Source organism: Maniola hyperantus, chromosome 10, assembly GCF_902806685.2.
Source record: "Maniola hyperantus chromosome 10, iAphHyp1.2, whole genome shotgun sequence".
Classification (NCBI taxonomy): Eukaryota; Metazoa; Arthropoda; class Insecta; order Lepidoptera; family Nymphalidae; genus Maniola; species Maniola hyperantus.
This window is the reverse complement of record NC_048545.1, coordinates 1,467,580-1,485,025: the sequence shown is the minus strand read 5'-3', so window position 1 is coordinate 1,485,025 and position 17,446 is coordinate 1,467,580. Positions and strand designations below refer to the sequence as shown.

General features: G+C 38.0%; 2 protein-coding genes across 5 annotated transcripts in view; one reads left to right on the top strand and one right to left on the bottom strand.

Annotated features, from left to right (window-relative positions):
- The window catches only part of LOC117986193 (cadherin-87A-like), a 290,214-nt gene that overhangs the window by 14,372 nt on the left and 258,396 nt on the right, over positions 1-17,446 (top strand). For all 4 annotated transcript variants that reach the window (XR_011237212.1, XM_069501318.1, XM_034973035.2 and 1 more), the window contains exons 2-17: positions 5,540-5,608; positions 7,464-7,582; positions 8,246-8,332; positions 9,067-9,198; positions 9,914-10,039; positions 10,646-10,780; positions 11,208-11,400; positions 11,769-11,881; positions 12,288-12,485; positions 12,982-13,134; positions 13,836-14,023; positions 14,427-14,589; positions 14,900-15,049; positions 15,351-15,512; positions 16,051-16,174; positions 16,736-16,927. Coding sequence is in view for 3 of the 4 variants with exons in the window: in XM_069501318.1 (XP_069357419.1) it covers positions 5,548-5,608; positions 7,464-7,582; positions 8,246-8,332; positions 9,067-9,198; positions 9,914-10,039; positions 10,646-10,780; positions 11,208-11,400; positions 11,769-11,881; positions 12,288-12,485; positions 12,982-13,134; positions 13,836-14,023; positions 14,427-14,589; positions 14,900-15,049; positions 15,351-15,512; positions 16,051-16,174; positions 16,736-16,927 (2,296 nt within the window). In the remaining variant the exon portion in view is untranslated. The remainder of the gene's footprint in view (positions 1-5,539; positions 5,609-7,463; positions 7,583-8,245; positions 8,333-9,066; positions 9,199-9,913; positions 10,040-10,645; positions 10,781-11,207; positions 11,401-11,768; positions 11,882-12,287; positions 12,486-12,981; positions 13,135-13,835; positions 14,024-14,426; positions 14,590-14,899; positions 15,050-15,350; positions 15,513-16,050; positions 16,175-16,735; positions 16,928-17,446) is intronic.
- LOC117986179 (synaptic vesicle glycoprotein 2C-like) overlaps positions 17,364-17,446 on the bottom strand; it is a 203,569-nt gene continuing 203,486 nt past the window's right edge. The window contains exon 12 of the transcript XR_011237213.1: positions 17,364-17,374. The gene's annotated coding sequence lies outside the window, so the exon portion shown is untranslated. The remainder of the gene's footprint in view (positions 17,375-17,446) is intronic.

Sequence of the window (17,446 nt, the reverse complement as noted above, 5' to 3'; positions counted from 1 at the left end):
TTATAATCGTAGTTTAGAATATATTTTTCACAGGGTTATCTTTACCTACCACCGGACTTACAGCATTGTTCTATTTCGTGATTCAATGGTTGCGTTTAGATCTATATCATAGCGACATGGTTGCACAACCTATCTCATTGTTCACGCTTGATCTGGTTTCGGAGTTGCAAGGTTTTTTAGTTTGTGGTTTTTTACAATTTTACACTCTCGAGATATTTTTTACAAGATCGTTTACTTGAAGACGATAACGACGTTTTTGAGTTATGGAACGCAAAACCGTCGTTATCGTCTTCAAGCAGACGTCTACTGCTGGACATAGGTAGAGATCCCGGGTATCTTTAAAACAAGAGTGAATAGGCATCTTCTAGGTAAACGCGTCCCATCTTAGGCCACATCATCACTTTCCATCTGGTGTGACTGTGGTCAAGCGTAGGTATACCTATAATGAATAAAAAAAAACCTGCACAGCCCCCGCGCAGTCTTTACTAGAGTGTAAAGACTTTCACGATCTTGCGCCTGAACCCAGCAGCTCCCTTCGTCTGTCCATCTAATGGTGGGTCTTGATAACACTGTCCTTTGCCCGTGGGACTACAACGTCTATCACTTGTCCTGAAAACCGTGGTGTGTGAAAATTCCTACAAAGCATGTTGGTCTTAGGCTTTGTAGGAGATTCTTCTTCTTCTAGTGCCTCTCCATTACTGAAGGTCAGCAGTCAGTTTTTTAAACTTCTCCCTGTCCATGGCTAGGCGGAATAGTTCTCCGACTGTTTTAATGCCAGTCCACTCCCTGATGTTACGTAGCCATGACTTCTTTCTTCTTCCCACCCCTCTTTTCCCAGCTATTTTACCCATCATGATTGTTTGCAGCAGGCGGTACCTATTGTGTCGCAAAATATGGCCCAGGTACGAGATCTTACGCTGCTTGATGGTTTTAACTAACTCGGTCTTTTTCTGCATCCGGGCAAGAACCTCAGCGTTGGATACTTTAGCCGTCCAGCTGATGCGGAGCATCCTGCGATACGTCCACATTTCGAAGGATTCGATTGTAGGAGATAACTGTACGCAACAGGTCAAGATGGCAATTGGGGTATGAGGCGGACTGACACCCCGCACGTCACCCGCGATATCCCGCACCGGGTTAGCGCGGGGGCTGTGCAGGTGTGCGGGGGCGTCTCCATCCCGATTGCCATCTCGACCTGTCGCGTACTATACCTTCTTCTTCTCTCTCTCTCTCTGGGTTGGTTTCCGCACTTAAACGTTTCCGTCTGTACCTACGTACTATACCTATCGGTTGAGAGTTGAGATGACGACGCGCGAAGATGACAAATGTGAATTTGATCTCAAATCGTCATATTATGAACGAAATCTACACTAAACATGTAAATTAATATCATAGTTTAACGCTTTATTCACGCAACAGCCGAACTGTGTCGTGGGATAGTGTTTTGCAACCAATTAAATGCTGTTAACAGACGATCCAATTTAGTTTGATACTGAACGGTTACAAAAACTTATCCAAAATACCTGTATAGTAGGTAGTTCTGCTGGCGTATGAACTTCAATTCTATTAATTATATTATTCATATGGTCCATGGACGTAGGAAGTAATATTTCTAGGTCATTTAAAAGAATTTTTAAGATAAACAGCTGATCCTAGTCAAAATGGCAAATTAAATGATTTTTTAATAACTATTAAATAACAATAATTTAACTACCTTAGTAATTGTTGTTTGATGAGTTAATCGGACCGGACATAGGTACACCAGACAGATTTTATTTATTTATTTATTTTATTTTTATTATTCATGTACCAAAAATTGTAGTTACAAAGTAATAATAAATTAAGTTACATTGGAAATGCTTATCTCCAAACAGAGATTTCTTCCAGCTTCCCATTCAAGGATTTTGCTGTCTGTATGTTATTTTGAATAGAATAGCCTGTCATATTGAATAGGATAGAAATATTTTTATTCAAATAAATTTATACTAGTACTTTTGAATGGTCAAATGCATCTGCCACTGGTTAGGATCGACGAATGCCTTTCCTACCGAGTAAAACAGTTTGGACTTGAGACTTGGACAGTTGAAACAATCTAAATTGGGTATTTGACTCCAATTTTTTTATTACTTTATTATAAACTAGAATAAAAATAATGACGTAAACTGAAAAACTAATTAAATCGATCAGATAACAAAAAAGTTATAAGCATTTAAATATTTCTGATTAGACAGAGATAGCGATACAACAGTTTGACGTCACACCTACTAATGCTATAGTAGCTTCATGCGGTTTCATACAAATTTTCGTTTTGCGAGAAAGGGATAGAAGACCCCCCCACTCCAAAATTAAATTGCCTGTAACTTTGTAAATCTTTGTTGGATTTTAATATTTTTTTCAGTGTACGTCATTATTTTTATTCTAGCTTATAATAAAGTAATAATATTTACCAAATTCAAAAGTAGGCAAATACCCAATTGCCTACGTAAAGCTTCATAACCGATTAGGTTGGAACCAACCAAGTTGGTACGTCTGTCAACAGCAAAAATCCGGTTCGGTATAAATTACCGTATTAAACGCCAATTAACCTTAGCTCGTTGTGCAAATTTATATTTTCAAATTTTTTAAATAATTTTATACATTTTAATAGCTAGAAATTATTTGCACGCGGAGATAAATTGTGTTGCAATCACGACTATTATGCTTTATAAAATATATACAGTGGAAACTCGATTAACCGGACTAATTATTGTCGTTAGGGATTCGGATAATTGAAAATCCGGATAATCGAATGTATGAAGAAAAGCGGGTTTTGTGCACACTATGTTCACCATAATAATATTTGCAATTTTCAAAGTAAGATAACTATACCAAGTGGGGTAGGTATCATAATTATGAAAGGCCTTTGCCTGTACATACTAAAACAGGTTTTTATTTATTTTTATGCATAATAGTTTTTGATTTATCGTACAAAATGGCGGAAAAAAAAACCCGAGTAGCACTTGGCCGAACAATTTTCGCTTGGTAGTCCGGATAATCGCAAATCCGTATAACCGAGGGCCGGATAATCGAGTTTCTACTGTAGTTTTAATAAAAAAAAACTGCAAGATTTTTTTGACTATAAAATAATTAGTCGTTTCACAAAGTACAAGTTATGAAACTATTATTAGCTTTTTAATTTGCTTATTAACCAATAACTTTTCGGAGATATGTGCGTTTTATTTATTAAATATCACTTAATTTAACGGTGAAGGAAAACATCGTGAGGAAACCTGCATCATGCCTGAAAGTTCTCAAAGGTGTGTGAAGTCTACCAATCCGCACATGGCCAGCGTGGTAGACTATGACCAAAGCCCTTCTCACTCTAAGAGGAGACCCGTGCTCTGTAGTGAGCCGGTGATGGGTTGATCATGATGATGATGATGATGATGAATTTACTTTCTTAATTATTTTAATTCAAAGTAGGTAATTCATTAATTAATTTCATGTAACTACAGTAATGAGAAACTGCCGTTTTTTTTCCAAAATTTACATACATAATACTTATTATAATATATATCTGTAGTATCGTGGTGTGATAGCTAATGCATAATTGGAGGTCGGGGGTTCGATCCCGGGCCTGCACCTCTAACTTTTCGGACTTATGTGCGTTTTAAGTAAGTAATTAAATATCACTTGCTTTAACGGTGAAGAAAAACATCGCGAGGAAACATAATGTTCTCAAAGGTGTGTGAAGTCTGCCAATCCGCGCTTGGCCAGCTTGTCATATAGTCTACCACGCTTGCCATGTGCGGATTGGTAGACTTCACACACCTTTGAGGACATTATGGAGAACTCTCAGGCATGCAGGTTTCCTCACGATGTTTTCCTTCACCGTTAAAGCGAGTGATATTTAATTTCTTAAAACGCACATAACTCCGAAAAGTTAGAGGTGCGTGCCCGGGATCGAATCCCCGACCTCCGACTAGAAGGCGGACGTCCTAACCACTAGGCTATCACAGCTTTTTTATGAAAAAAGTATTTATATTTAATTAGTTACTAGTTAATTAATTGATTGCATTTATAACTAACTCAATTTACGCAAGTCGCAACACTAAACTAATTAACCAAGAAACAACCTATACAAAATCTAATATTTCTCGGCCTTGTATTAATTGACCCTAGTAATTGAAGGGTCGGTACTCGGTAGTATCAGACCATAGTTTCTTATTACTTGTCGAGCTGATTGCAGCAAAAATTGCAATACTAATTACTTATTTTTTTTTAAATAAGGTATTTCTTCAAACAATTTATCTAACTATTCGACGAGTTTAATTTACATACAAGCTAATACCTAACAGGATATTCTAAAATAGTGAAATTTAAAAAATAATAATAATAATAATATTAGCCATGTTAAATGACTAATATTCCCCTTTCCTCTCCAACTAAGCGTCAAGCTTGTGCTAGGAAAAGGTACGACAATAGTGCAACGGGCGGGGTTTGAACCGTCGACCATTCGGTTTTCAGTCCACTCCTTTACCCGTTGAGCTATTGAGGCTCTTAAATTCGTAAGTAAGTATTGGTATGCTCGCGACTTCGTCCGCATGGACTACTCAAATTTCAAATCCTTTCTTAGCGGATGCCTACGTTATAATAGCTATCTGCTTGCCAAATTTCAGCCCGATCCGTTCAGTAATTTGAGCTGTGCGTTGATAGATCAGTCAGTCAGTCACCTTTTCCTTTAGATGTAGAGTTCGTAAATAATTTGAATAATGACGATTTCAAAAACACCAGACCGGAAAAGCCCGTAGGCCGATTTCGTGAAACCTGCATCAAACATGATTACGATCTCAATGATTGTGATTCTTGTTGCAACAGTGCATTGTAGCCAATAGTGAGCGGGCGTCAACAAATCAGAGGTGATTGCGATCGTGACATTGTAGCCGTCATTCTACCGCAATCGAGCAGCTGGATAGATAAATAATTGACTTGTAGTATCGTACGCCCTTGAAGTAATTTAGGTGCAATTGACTATTGACAGGAAGCCCGTATATTTCTGTGTTTACTGTTAAAGAGCCCGCGAGGGCCAGACCTTCTTCTAAATATATAAAAGGAAAAGGTGACTGACTGACTGACTGACTAACTGAGTGACTGTCTGACTGACTGACTGACTAACTGAGTTACTGACTGAGTGACTGACTGACTGATTGCCTGATCTATCAACGCACAGCTCAAACTACTTACTGGATGGATTGGGCTAAAATTTAGCATGCAGATAGCCTATTATGATGTAGGCATCCGCTAAGAAAGGATTTTTGAAAATTGAACCCCTAAGGGTGTGAAATAGGGGTTTGAAATTTGTGAAATCCACGCGGACAAAGTCGCGGGAATAAGCTCCTCCTTGTGTTGGGGACAATACGCAGATAAACTTAACATAAAAACAGCTTTTATAAAATAACGGAGGTCTGGCCTTCGCAAGCTACGCTTGAATTTAGGTTTTATGAAATATCCTGTATAAAATTCTTGTTTCTCAATTTGATACTATTTTCCTTGTTTCCAGGACGCAACATGGCGTCGAGATGGCTCCCAGTGGTGGTCTGCGTCTCAATTATCTTCTGCTTTCAACATGGTAAGTGCCTAAGGCAGTGGTCCGACCGCCGACGATGAACGAGAAACGAGTAGAACTAGAAACTACTTATAAACGAGTTGGTGATCAGCGGGAAGCGAGTGTGTAGTTTCGATAGTTTTGTCGCCGGGCTATAAGCGAGTGTGCAAGTGCGACGAGCGGTTACTCGCGCCATTCGAAAATGAAAATGAAAATGAAAATCTTTTTTATTCGTATAAACTTTTACAAGTGCTTACGAATAGTCGGATGCATCTACCACTGGTTCGGAATGCCTTTCCGGCCGAGAAGAACCAGCAAGAAACTCGGCGGTTGCTCTTTTCAAATATTTGATATAGGTACAAGATAATGCCATGTATAAAATAGTATTTGCAGTCTTGTGCGTTGCTGGAACGAGCTGCAGGTCAAATCCACGCTCTTTTATCATTTAGATAATCTTCAATTGTGTAATATGCTTTTTGTAAGGAGCATATTTTTAATAAATTTTTTAAACTTGTGCAAAGGTAAGTCCAAAATAGTTTGCGGGATTTTATTCGCCTGCGGTCGCTCGGTCCTGTGCAAACCTGCGCGCTCGTTACATGTGTTCATGCGAGCGAGCATCGCCGAGCGAGTTTATTTTTGAATGCTCGTCGCTCAGCGACAAAACCAGTAAAGCGAGTCGTCGCTGATGGCAGTGTGAACAGTCAGAAAGCAACTTTTGATATAACTTCTCTTTCGTTTACACGGAATGTACATTTATTGTGCGTTTCTTGAGAACATTATGGAGAATTTTCAGACAGGTTTCCTCACGATGTTTTCCAAGGGATATAATTTAGCACTGGTCAAGAGTATGATGAGATATTTCTAAAAGTAAAAGTTGCTAAATTCAGTCAATTAGACCTGTAAGTACAAACTACAAAGGCTGTATTCAAGTTTAAATTAACACCAGATCAATGTACATTGTAAGACGAAGAAAACGGCACCAACTGTAGTATATAGTACGCGACAGGTCGAGATGGCAATCGGGGTATGTGGCGGAGGATGTCCCGCACACCCACTCGGCGCCCACGCTCGCCCGCACCGGGTTAGCGCGGGGGTTGTGCGGGTGTGCAGGGCGTCCTCACCCCGATTGCCATCTAAACCTGTCGCAAACTATAGGTAGGTAACACAACTAGGTACCTACCCTCTGATAGAATAATACAAATACAACTTATCTTTGAAGTTTGCATCCTAGTAGAAGTTAGTTATTGTTCGAATCATTTTGGAATCAACTTTTAATTCAGTAATTTTTGTGGATCAGTGTAATAAAATCACACACACACGCGAACACGCGAACACACGCACACACACACATATACACACCGATTGTACTACACACAAATAGAATATACTTAGTGAATTTAACTGTTCGTGCGAGATTTTTGAATCAACTTTTAATTCAGTTTTGTTGGTCACTCTAATAAAATCACACACACACACCCACATACACAAATACACAAAACACTACACTCTCACACACACACCTTAGAATAATACCTCCAGTATCTCCTTGGACTTTTAGATAATATGCCCGCGCTTTCGCTCTCATATCTTTCTCTTCTATTACTTACTAGCTGATAGCTGATGGCCGCGACTTCGTCCGCGTGGAATTAGGTTTTTAAAAATCCCGCGGGAACTCTTTGATTTTCCGGGATAAAAAGTAGCCTATGTCACTCTCCAGGTCTTTATCTGTACCCATGCAAAAAATCACGTCGATCCGTTGTACCGTTGCGACGTGATTGAAGGACAAACCAATAAACCAACAAACACACACACTTTCGCATTTATAGGGGTAGTGAAATAACGGTAGTGATTCTAATTGTTTTTTTTTGAAAATTTCCAGGTTCGGCCAACAAGCTGCCAGTGTTCACGCAGGACACGGATAAGCTAATATTGTCAGAGAGCACGTCTGTCGGCACGATCGTGTACACCTTACAGGGGACAGATCCTGACGGATTGCCAGTAAGTCATCATCATCATGATCAACGCATCGCCAGCTCACTACAGAGCACGGGTCTCCTCTCAGAGTAATAAGGGGTTTGGCCATAGACTTCACACACCTTTGAGAACATTATGGAGAACTCTCAGGCATGCAGGTTTCCTCACGATGTTTTCCTTCACCGTTAAAGCAGGTGATATTTTAATTACTTAAAAACGCACATAACTCCGAAAAGTTAAAGGTGCGTGCCCGGGATCGAACCCCCGACCTCCGATTGGAAGGCGGACGTCCTAACCACTAGGCTACCACAGCTTCTCAAACACAACTCAAATATCTATAGACCGTAATAATTGGCATTGCAATGGGCAGGGCACATAGTTCGTTAAACCGATAGACGTTGGGGTCCCAAGGTGCTGGAATGGCGACCTGCGAGGTCGCCATTCCAGCACCTTGGGACGCCGAAAGACGCAGTGTTGGAAGACCCTCCCACTAGGTGGGCGGACGACATCAGACGAGTCGTAGGGTGCCGCTGGATTCAGGCGGCGCAAGACCAGCAGTGGACGTCTATTGGTTGACGATGATGATGTGATAATTGGAACGAGGAAAGAGAGGTCTTTTCCCAACATCAACCAATCATGTTGGAAATAAGTAAAATATAATAATAACTTATTTTATTTTTGTTTCAGTTGCGGTACGGATTGGTCGGAACGGACAAATTTTCAGTCAATCCGACAACCGGGGAAGTTACCCTAGTCAAGCCATTAGATAGAGAGGTAAGATTAGCAACATGTATTGTCTCAGCAGCAGTTTAAAACACTGCATAATATTTAATTAACCGCTAATTTTTAATTATTTATATCACAATAAAATCTGCTTACGTTATCAGAAATCGAATTTACTTTAAAAAAACCGGCCAAGTGCAGTGCGGAGTCAGGCTCGCGCATTGAGGGTTCCGTACTACAGTCGTATTTTTTCGACATTTTGCACGATAACTCAAAAACTATGATGCATAAAAATAAATAAAAATCTGTTTTAGAATGTACAGGTGAAGACCTTTCATATGATACCCCACTTGATATAGTCACTCACTTCGAAAGTTGAAAATACTAAGTATTATTAGTTCATGACCACAATTTAATTTTTTTTTGTGTGATCTAACCCTAAAGTCACGGTTTTCAGATTTTTCCCCAAATGTCAGCTATAAGATCTACCTACCTGCCAAATTTCATGATTCTAGGTCAACGGGAAGTACCCTGTAGGTTTCTTGACAGACAGACAACAAAGTGATCCTATAAGAGTTCCGTTTTTCCTTTTGAGGTACGGAACCCTAAAAATCATAAAATACTAAAATAGCAATAAATAATTGGCAAAGGCTTAGCGACGTGTAGCGTAATAACCGACTTCCAAAAAGGAGGTGGTTCTCAATTCGGCCCGTTTTTTTTATACTGTAAATTTATTATTCCTCGTTAAGAATACCAACTTAATTCCTATTTTTATTCTGTTATAGAAAGAAGACACCATAAAATTTCTAGTCTCAATAGAAAACGTCCACGAAGACGAATCTAAGAACTTGATACAAACACAACCTTTCACTGTCATCGTTTCAGATGAAAATGATAACCCACCTATTTTTAAGAATGTAAGTAGAGTAGATAATCTCCACACTCCATACAAGGGAACTGATTTAATTAAATATTACTACTACCAGAATACCGGCCTGTCTGCATATGAATTTGAGCGAAGTCAATGCAGCGAGACGAAGACAATAAGACTATACATAATAATATATATGTCTTCGTAGGCATTACAACATTTTAACCAAAAATTAAGAGAAAACTCCATATGAAGACCTTATACATTCGTAAAGTGAAGCAACTTCGTAAGGTTATGTGTGTAACCAAGGAAATTTTAAGTACTATAATTCTTAAATAAGAATTATTACTTTAGCTATATCGATGTGTGTTACACATAGTATAGGAGCGTACTGGCCAGACTTCATTATTTTGATAGTTTTTTTCTTAGATAGTAATGTGTGGACCTTGGGGTAAATTGATACTTACTTACAAACATGCTTCAAAAATGGCGCTCCGTAATATGTCCCGCAAATTGCTAATGCGCGTTGTCGCCATTTTAGTGACGTAAGCACTAGACTAAAGTTTCGAGCTGATAGTATATCTTACTTAAATATACTCAAAATGAAGTCATTTCGATTTTAATGAGACAAGGATCCAGCGCAATAGCAATTTGCGGGACCTAAACCAGTCGTTGCATTTAACTAACGCCTCTCCCACGGCTTAGTCAGTATTAATGACTATAATTCCTGCTTTAAAATTATATGTGATGAATGCTTTTAGAGTCCTTACGAAATAGATGTGCCAGAAGATGAAGAGATCGGAAAAACTGTTTTAAGCAACATCGAAGTAGAGGATAGAGACTCCGTCGGAGACAGCTTAGAAGTTGGCTGCGTACCTAACGATCAGGTAAGAAGAATTTCACTTATTTAAATATTTGTAACATGTAGGCAAAGCTTTTAAAAGTGAAGACTAATTCGTACGCTTGTGTGTGTGACACGCATTCGCTTAACAGCACAGAATATATCTGTTGTTCACAATCTCTAAACGAAACTAAAATGACAGTTTGAAATATATTGTTATCCCTTTCATATTGTTCCCTACGGGTAAGGATAGGGTTAGATTCAGAACTGTCATTTTATTTTAGTTTAGAGATTGTGTACAACAAATTTAATTACACTGGCGCAGTGTCTACGCATCTTTGTGTAAAACAACACCTACAAGTATGCATCAAAATGATATGGCGGCCCGTTATCAGTCTAGAAATTGTTTGGAAAACCAAAGCTGAAAAAACTGAATGCAGAAAAATATATACAAAATATTATTATAGACCATGCATTTATTTTACAATTTAAGATTAACTCTAGTCAAAATGCTTTATTTAATTAAAAAAAATTGTTGTTATAGCTTTTAACATATTTGTAAGGTAACTTTAGTTATTGCACAAAACTATAACAACTTTAACACGGTTAATTAAATATTTGATTTAATTTTTATGTTTTTTTGTGATTTTAGTGGCCAGAAGCATGCGAGATCTTCGAAGTCGTGAGTCTGCAATCTACCGCCAACCAGTACAGCGGAGCGCTGGTGCTTAGAAGGAAACTTGATTACAACGATAAACAGTTCTACCAATTCCAAATCTATGCCACAGTAATTAGTTACATTTATTATTATAATAATTTAAATACGATATCCAGTAATTAGATAATGATACCGACTGGCGATGGTGATAACTTGAGCAAAACCTAGCGGAGTTCTCCTCCTGGAATAAGGGAAAGGTGTATAAAAATCTTGTCAGATAACGGTTTATCAATTTGGTTATATTGTTGTAGTGTGTTGCTATATGAATTCTATCAATACCTATACGTTATATAGCTATTATTCGTATGTTCATACTTCTATATGTGTTCCGGACTTAAGAGACTCCTGACAGCTAAAAAGTTTTGGCCCATCCGTCAGTTTTTGAAAAAAGGTTTCTTAGCGAAAAAGACAAAGATTTGCTTGAATGAGGATACAAAAAAAGTTTACTAGCTTGTCTTCTTACATAATACTTATCATTTTTCTCTGTGTCCCCTAGGATGGCACACTAAACTCCACAGCCCACGTGGAGGTCAAAGTAGTGGATGTGCAGAATACACCACCAGTATTCAGCGGCTCGTTAAGCGGTTCTTTGTCTGAAGACGCGCCGGTCGGCACAGTTGCTCTCATCATAAAGGCCCGTGATGCTGACCGCGCTCAACCCAGGGATGTCAAACTGGAGCTTATTACTAGTATGTATTGTATACGAGGACAGGGGATGTAGAAGATCTTCATCTGGATGGCTGTCATGTCCGGGGACCCAGCTGGTCCGACAGTTGTATCTTAAAACTTGTATTACGTGCTTCGTAGTGAAACTTTCTTTGCGCGATTCAGGCTCCATAGAGATTAATTAAAGATATCTGTAGGGCCATCTCATCTATTGTCGGTATGAGGAGATTGCCACATACGGAAGTAACTGCTCAGCCCATTTAGTCAAACTCATGATTGTCCAGATCCAATGCCCAATACCACACTGCACATTGCTCGCCAGCGTAACAGCCTTAATTAAAGAATCTGTTGTACCCCATACGAAACGGAAAAAGATTGTTCTTATTTACAGATCCCCTAGACTTCTTCTGGTTGGACAGTAGTTCTGGTGAACTTAAAACAGCAAAACCCTTAGACAGAGAAGCTTTAGCTGATCCATCCTCACCCCTTAACCTCACCGTTAGGGTAAGTTTCACTTTAGTTGCTGTTTATGTAATTAAGAAAAAAAATGTTTAAAATAAGCTGCCAGATTTTCAGCAATTCAGGTTGATTTATTGGAGATTTTACATACAGGGTGTAATCAGAACGGGCCAGTCAGATGTTTCATTTGCAATATATCGTGTACTTTTACAAAATATAGGAGTTTTTCAAATTATTCTTCGCATTTTTTTGTGGTATCATATCAGTAATCATCAGTACTATCACCTTCGTGTTTGCTAGCGTTCTAGTTACACCCTGTATATGAGGGCTTTACCAAGTTCAAGTCAGTGCGTCTAAGGTCATTATGAATATCAAACCTATACACCTCTTTGCAGTAAAAGTAATTCTGCAACAAGGATTTTGCACATTTAAAATTATTTCCTGCTTACAGGCCAGTGAAATAGTCAACGGCGTGCCCGTCATATCCAACCTAACCTCAACATTAGCGACCGTTACCATCACAATCAAGGACGTGAACGATGAACCACCTCGCTTTAACCGACGCGAGTACAGTGTGGAGTTACCAGAAAGTTTGCCCTTTGGTACGCCGCTACCCAACCTGGACATGGTCGTTACTGATACTGATGTGGTAAGTTACCTTAATTTTTTCACTTGAAATGTTCTTTCTATCGTAATCGTCGTCGTTTCAATCAATAGACGTCTATGCTGGATGTAAGTTTCTTGTGAGGATCTCCTTCAGAGGTCTTCCACTGCTTTGTTTTTCTATGTTAGGTCACCATTCAAGCACCTTGGGGCCTCAATGTCAATTAGTTCTTTGAACTATGTGCTTATGTGCTATTTCCTAAATCTGCTGGATTTTCCAATAAAACCATTCTTGGCTGTTATCTAAGTTATCAGAACTTCTGGTTTTTCAAATTTCAACGATATAAATAAGTTTTATAGGTTTTTGAACTTTGTGCAAATCAGAGAGCTACTTCTTCATTACATAATTATTATACTTGGTTTGAAAGCTTCTGGAATGATCACTGTTAGATTTACAAAAACAAAAAGATCTTCGCTTTTTAAAACGTAGTTCTAAACAATATCTTTTTTTTCAATCTCTAAAGTAGGCCGATTTATTTCAGGGTCTAAACTCTGAATTCTCACTTCGTCTATCGGATGAGATGGGTGCATTCATTGTAGAACCATCTACGGCAACCGGCAGCGCCACTGTTACTTTGCGACTTAATTCGAGTTTGGACTATGAAGATCCGAATCAGAGAAAATTTATCTTAGAGGTAATATTTTGTTTTCAAAATTCTATTCATTTTTGTTAACATTTAAGATGTGATTTTCCTTCTCTCACCATCTTATTTCTCTCGTTAATGTTAATATTGGCCCCGATTCTCTAGTCTCTCTCTAAACTAAATTTAGAGTATCTGCATCCTTTTCTTTTTACTAATGCTAAAAAAGGAACGGAACATGACTTTCACATTTAAAGACTCTAAATTTTAGTGCACAATACAAATTTAAACAGTAGGTTCGCGAGTGCGTGCTAAAATCACGGGTTTTACCATCTAAAAATTAAACTTAGAAATGTCAAACTGCTTCTGTCCTTTTCATATTACAATAGTAAGAAGAGGATGCGAATACTCTAAAATTAGGTTGTGCTTAGAATCGGTGCCATTGACTCTTTAAATTTTAAATTAATATTATCATCATCATCGACGCTACAGTCAAGTTGTGATTTTGTCAGTTATAGACGTTAAAAAAGTTGGGTCCTAAAATTGGCCTTTGTAGAATTCCAAGCCATATTCCAGTTATGAACTCGTAAAATAATAAAATTTTAATCTAGTGTATCTTAATATAATCTAAATAATTTAATAACCCATAAAGAAAATCACAATTTTCTATGATAAACACTTTCAAATGCCTTTGATTGATTATTTACCTATCGAATAAAACAAAACAAAAACTGAGAATTTATTGTTGGTCATAGGTAATAGCAGAAGAACTACACACATCTCCGCGGCTGTCCTCAAAAGCAAGTGTGACAGTATCGTTAACAGATGTCAACGACAATGCGCCTCAGTTTGCTGATGAGCCATATTCCACCTCAGTAGCTGAAGCTGCACCTGCAGGGACCAGAGTGGCGGCCATCAGAGCTACTGACAGGGATACTGGAAGGTAATAATTATTTTCGATCTACTCCATATATTTGTAACATCGATCATAAAGTTTTACTATAGGTACTTAAATTGAATGTCGTTTGCCGACTATACCTTGCAATTTCTATTTCTAATTTATCTATTTCACTACATACAATAATTACGATCTCAATGTTACGTGGCTTCACTTTCTTCTTTCAGTTTTATTTTGTGTCTAAAATTGTAAAGAGACTCCTTTTTGCGAATGTCCATAGAATTCCTTCCTTTTTTTTCTATATGACGTGTGTGTGAATTAAATACTTTCCTTCTTTCTTTTTATTATCATCATTTTTATTCCATTCCTCCTTTATAGAACTGATGAATTTTAAATTAATTACTAAGTGAATTTTAAAATTACTACCAAATCATGTAAATATTTTTAGGTTCGGTACAGAAGGCATAGTGTACCAGCTATCAGGCAACGGAGCAGATCTGTTCAACGTGGACAACCGCAGTGGAGTTATCACTGTGGCGCCCTGTCCCACGCCCGGGAAAGCGCCTTGTTTAGATTACGAGACGAGAAAGGATTACTTTTTGCAATATAAGGTAAGTTCAGAGTAATTTTAGCCAATTTAACTACCATTTTTGGCATCCCTTAGGCTGTATTTATATGAAGAAAACGCTAACCTTGTTTTGGCAAAACATCAGAACTTATAATTTTCCCGAGTGAATTAAACACATGTTTACACAAAACATTTTGTTTAAAGAATTGAAATTGCATGGAACTTTCAAAGGAATGTTCAAACCTAAAAAGATTGATATGTAGGGACTACCCTCAAATGTGACAAACGACCTACTTACTACCAGACGAAATCTAGATAAATTGATTAATTTTACCAAATGGATTTTGTTTTAGGCCACAGATGACGACGGAGCAGGACAAATGACAGTGGTCTCCCTCCAGATATCTCTAACCGACTCCAATGATAATCCGCCCATTTTCGTCACCCCAGTCTACAGAGCTTCTATTGACGAGGATGCTATTAAATTTGAACCGGAGTTATTGGTAAGTAGTCTAGTCATCATTATCATCATCTCAATCTATCGTTGGCCCACTACTGAGCACGGTTCTCCTCTCAGAAGGGTTTAGGGAATATTATCGAGAATTCTCAGGCATGCAGGTTTCGCAGGATATTAACGCACATACTCAAAAAAATTAGGGTACGCAGGACCGTTCCTCGAATCACTTCTTAATAGAAGGCTAATATCTTATCCACTAGGCCTATGATCGCTTTTTTTGGAGGGCATGCATGGCTAATGGCAATACATAGCCTTTTTCAATACTTAAGTTCATTATTTTTCCCCAGGTTCAAGCGCGCGATGTAGATACGACATCGGATATCCGCTATTCAATCGCCTACCCTCCGGATTCCCCGTTTTGGATCGAGCCCATAACCGGCAAAATTTCCGTTAGGGGAGGCGCCATTTTGAATTCCACAGAGGAAAATCGCATCGTGCTAACCATAGTGGTAAATGATTTAATTTCTTTTTTCAATTATTTTGTCTGCTATTACTCTAAATAAAAAAAAAACGGAAAATTGCGTATCAGTGCTCATAACCGAAAAAATCAAACCTGAGATAAAAGTACCCTATCTCAGTATTGTGGCTAATTCTGTGGTACACAATCTTTAAAGTAGATTGACGGATCTAAATCTAGTGCTATCCTTTTCCGCAGGGACCATTAGGAAAGGGATAGCAATTACGTTAAGACTGTCACTTAGTTTAGGGATTGTGTACAACAGAATTAGCCACAATGTTTATGTTTTATGAAAAAAGGAAGTTGAAATGAAATTAATTGAACAATTCTCCAATAAATTAATCAGCGTTAAAGTTGTTAAGACTTACAGCCGCACTCAGAGACGCTTAATCGTTACTTAAGATTGAGTTAAAACGAGACAGCTATATCTCTCACATAAATCTGTGTCGTTTTAAGTAAGCGACTCTGAGTGCGGCTATTAAACAAACAAATTTTGACTTATTACAATGTTAAATCTTGATAACTTTTAGGCTACTGACGGTGTACATAATGCAACCTGCAAAGTGGAGATCACGATCCGAGATGTAAATAACCACGCACCGGCTTTCGACACCGATAAATACGATGCTAGTATTGCAGAAGATGCAGCTATTGGTAATAATTGATTCTTTTAGTATGTGAATTGTGATAATAATTATTTCGACAAAATAAGGATTTTTGAGAAAAATGGCCTTGACACTGACAGACCTCATGATCATCTTGGTCAGAATAGCAGGCCATAGTCATGAAAATTATTATATTGTCATATATTCTTTAAACGTTTTAGTAAAATTTTAAATAGGTTTTATTTATAGAGCTTCAATAGCTCAACCGGTAAAGACGTGGACCATACGTGGACTGAAAACCGAAAGGTCCGACGGTTCAAACCCCGCCCGTTGCACTATTGTCGTACCTACTCCTAGCACAAGCCTGACGCTTAGTTGGAGAGGAAAGGCCATGTTAAATGACTAATATTCTTTAAAAAAAAAATTAAAAGTGGGTGCGAATTTAATTGAAAGGTTCCATTCCATTCATACAATCATACATACATACATACATACATACATACATAATTCCATTCATACATACATTGATCAAGATGTAATTCAAAATAACAAGAAACTAAAGATCTCTTCATGTTAGTTAACAATACTGATAGTGTTATTATTTCATCAGGTACGGAGGTGGCAGCAGTGAGAGCAACAGATCTAGATAGTGGTATCAATGCTGAGATCAAGTATGGCATACAGAAAGGGGCTTTAGAATCTTTCATCATTGATAATGTAACTGGAGTGGTTACTGTGGCCTCTAAACTTGACTACGATAGACGGAATACGTACCGGATACAGATCGTCGCTACCGACATGGGTAAGTGAACTTAAAAATAGAATTGCATGCTTGCAAAAATAACGAAAACTGTAGTTCTGCCTTTACTCAAGTCCGTAGACTAGACATATCTCAACTTCATCTATAGTCTATACTCGCCAGAATATTTGAAAAATATTACTTAGCAACATACACAAAAGACAGTAACATCAAGCAACATCTAAATGGAATTAACTGCACATGTTGACGGATATGGCAGTTTTTGCATAAAGCAAACAGTCACTTTTCATAAAAAGTAGAAAACAGTTCATGGTTGGTATCTTGATCTAAGCAAAGCTTTCCTATGAGTGTCCTATGAAAGGCTATTGGCCAAACTACAAGATAGACAGGCTAGTCGTTGAAATTCTCAAACGTTGATAGAAACGTTGAAATTCTCAAATGCTGGTAAGTATACCTAGGCAATATCATCATATTACGCGGCACTTATTAGTCTGAACAAAGGGGTTAGACAGGGTGGAGCCATGCCACCTAAACTGTTCAACGTGTATAATAATATTGTGT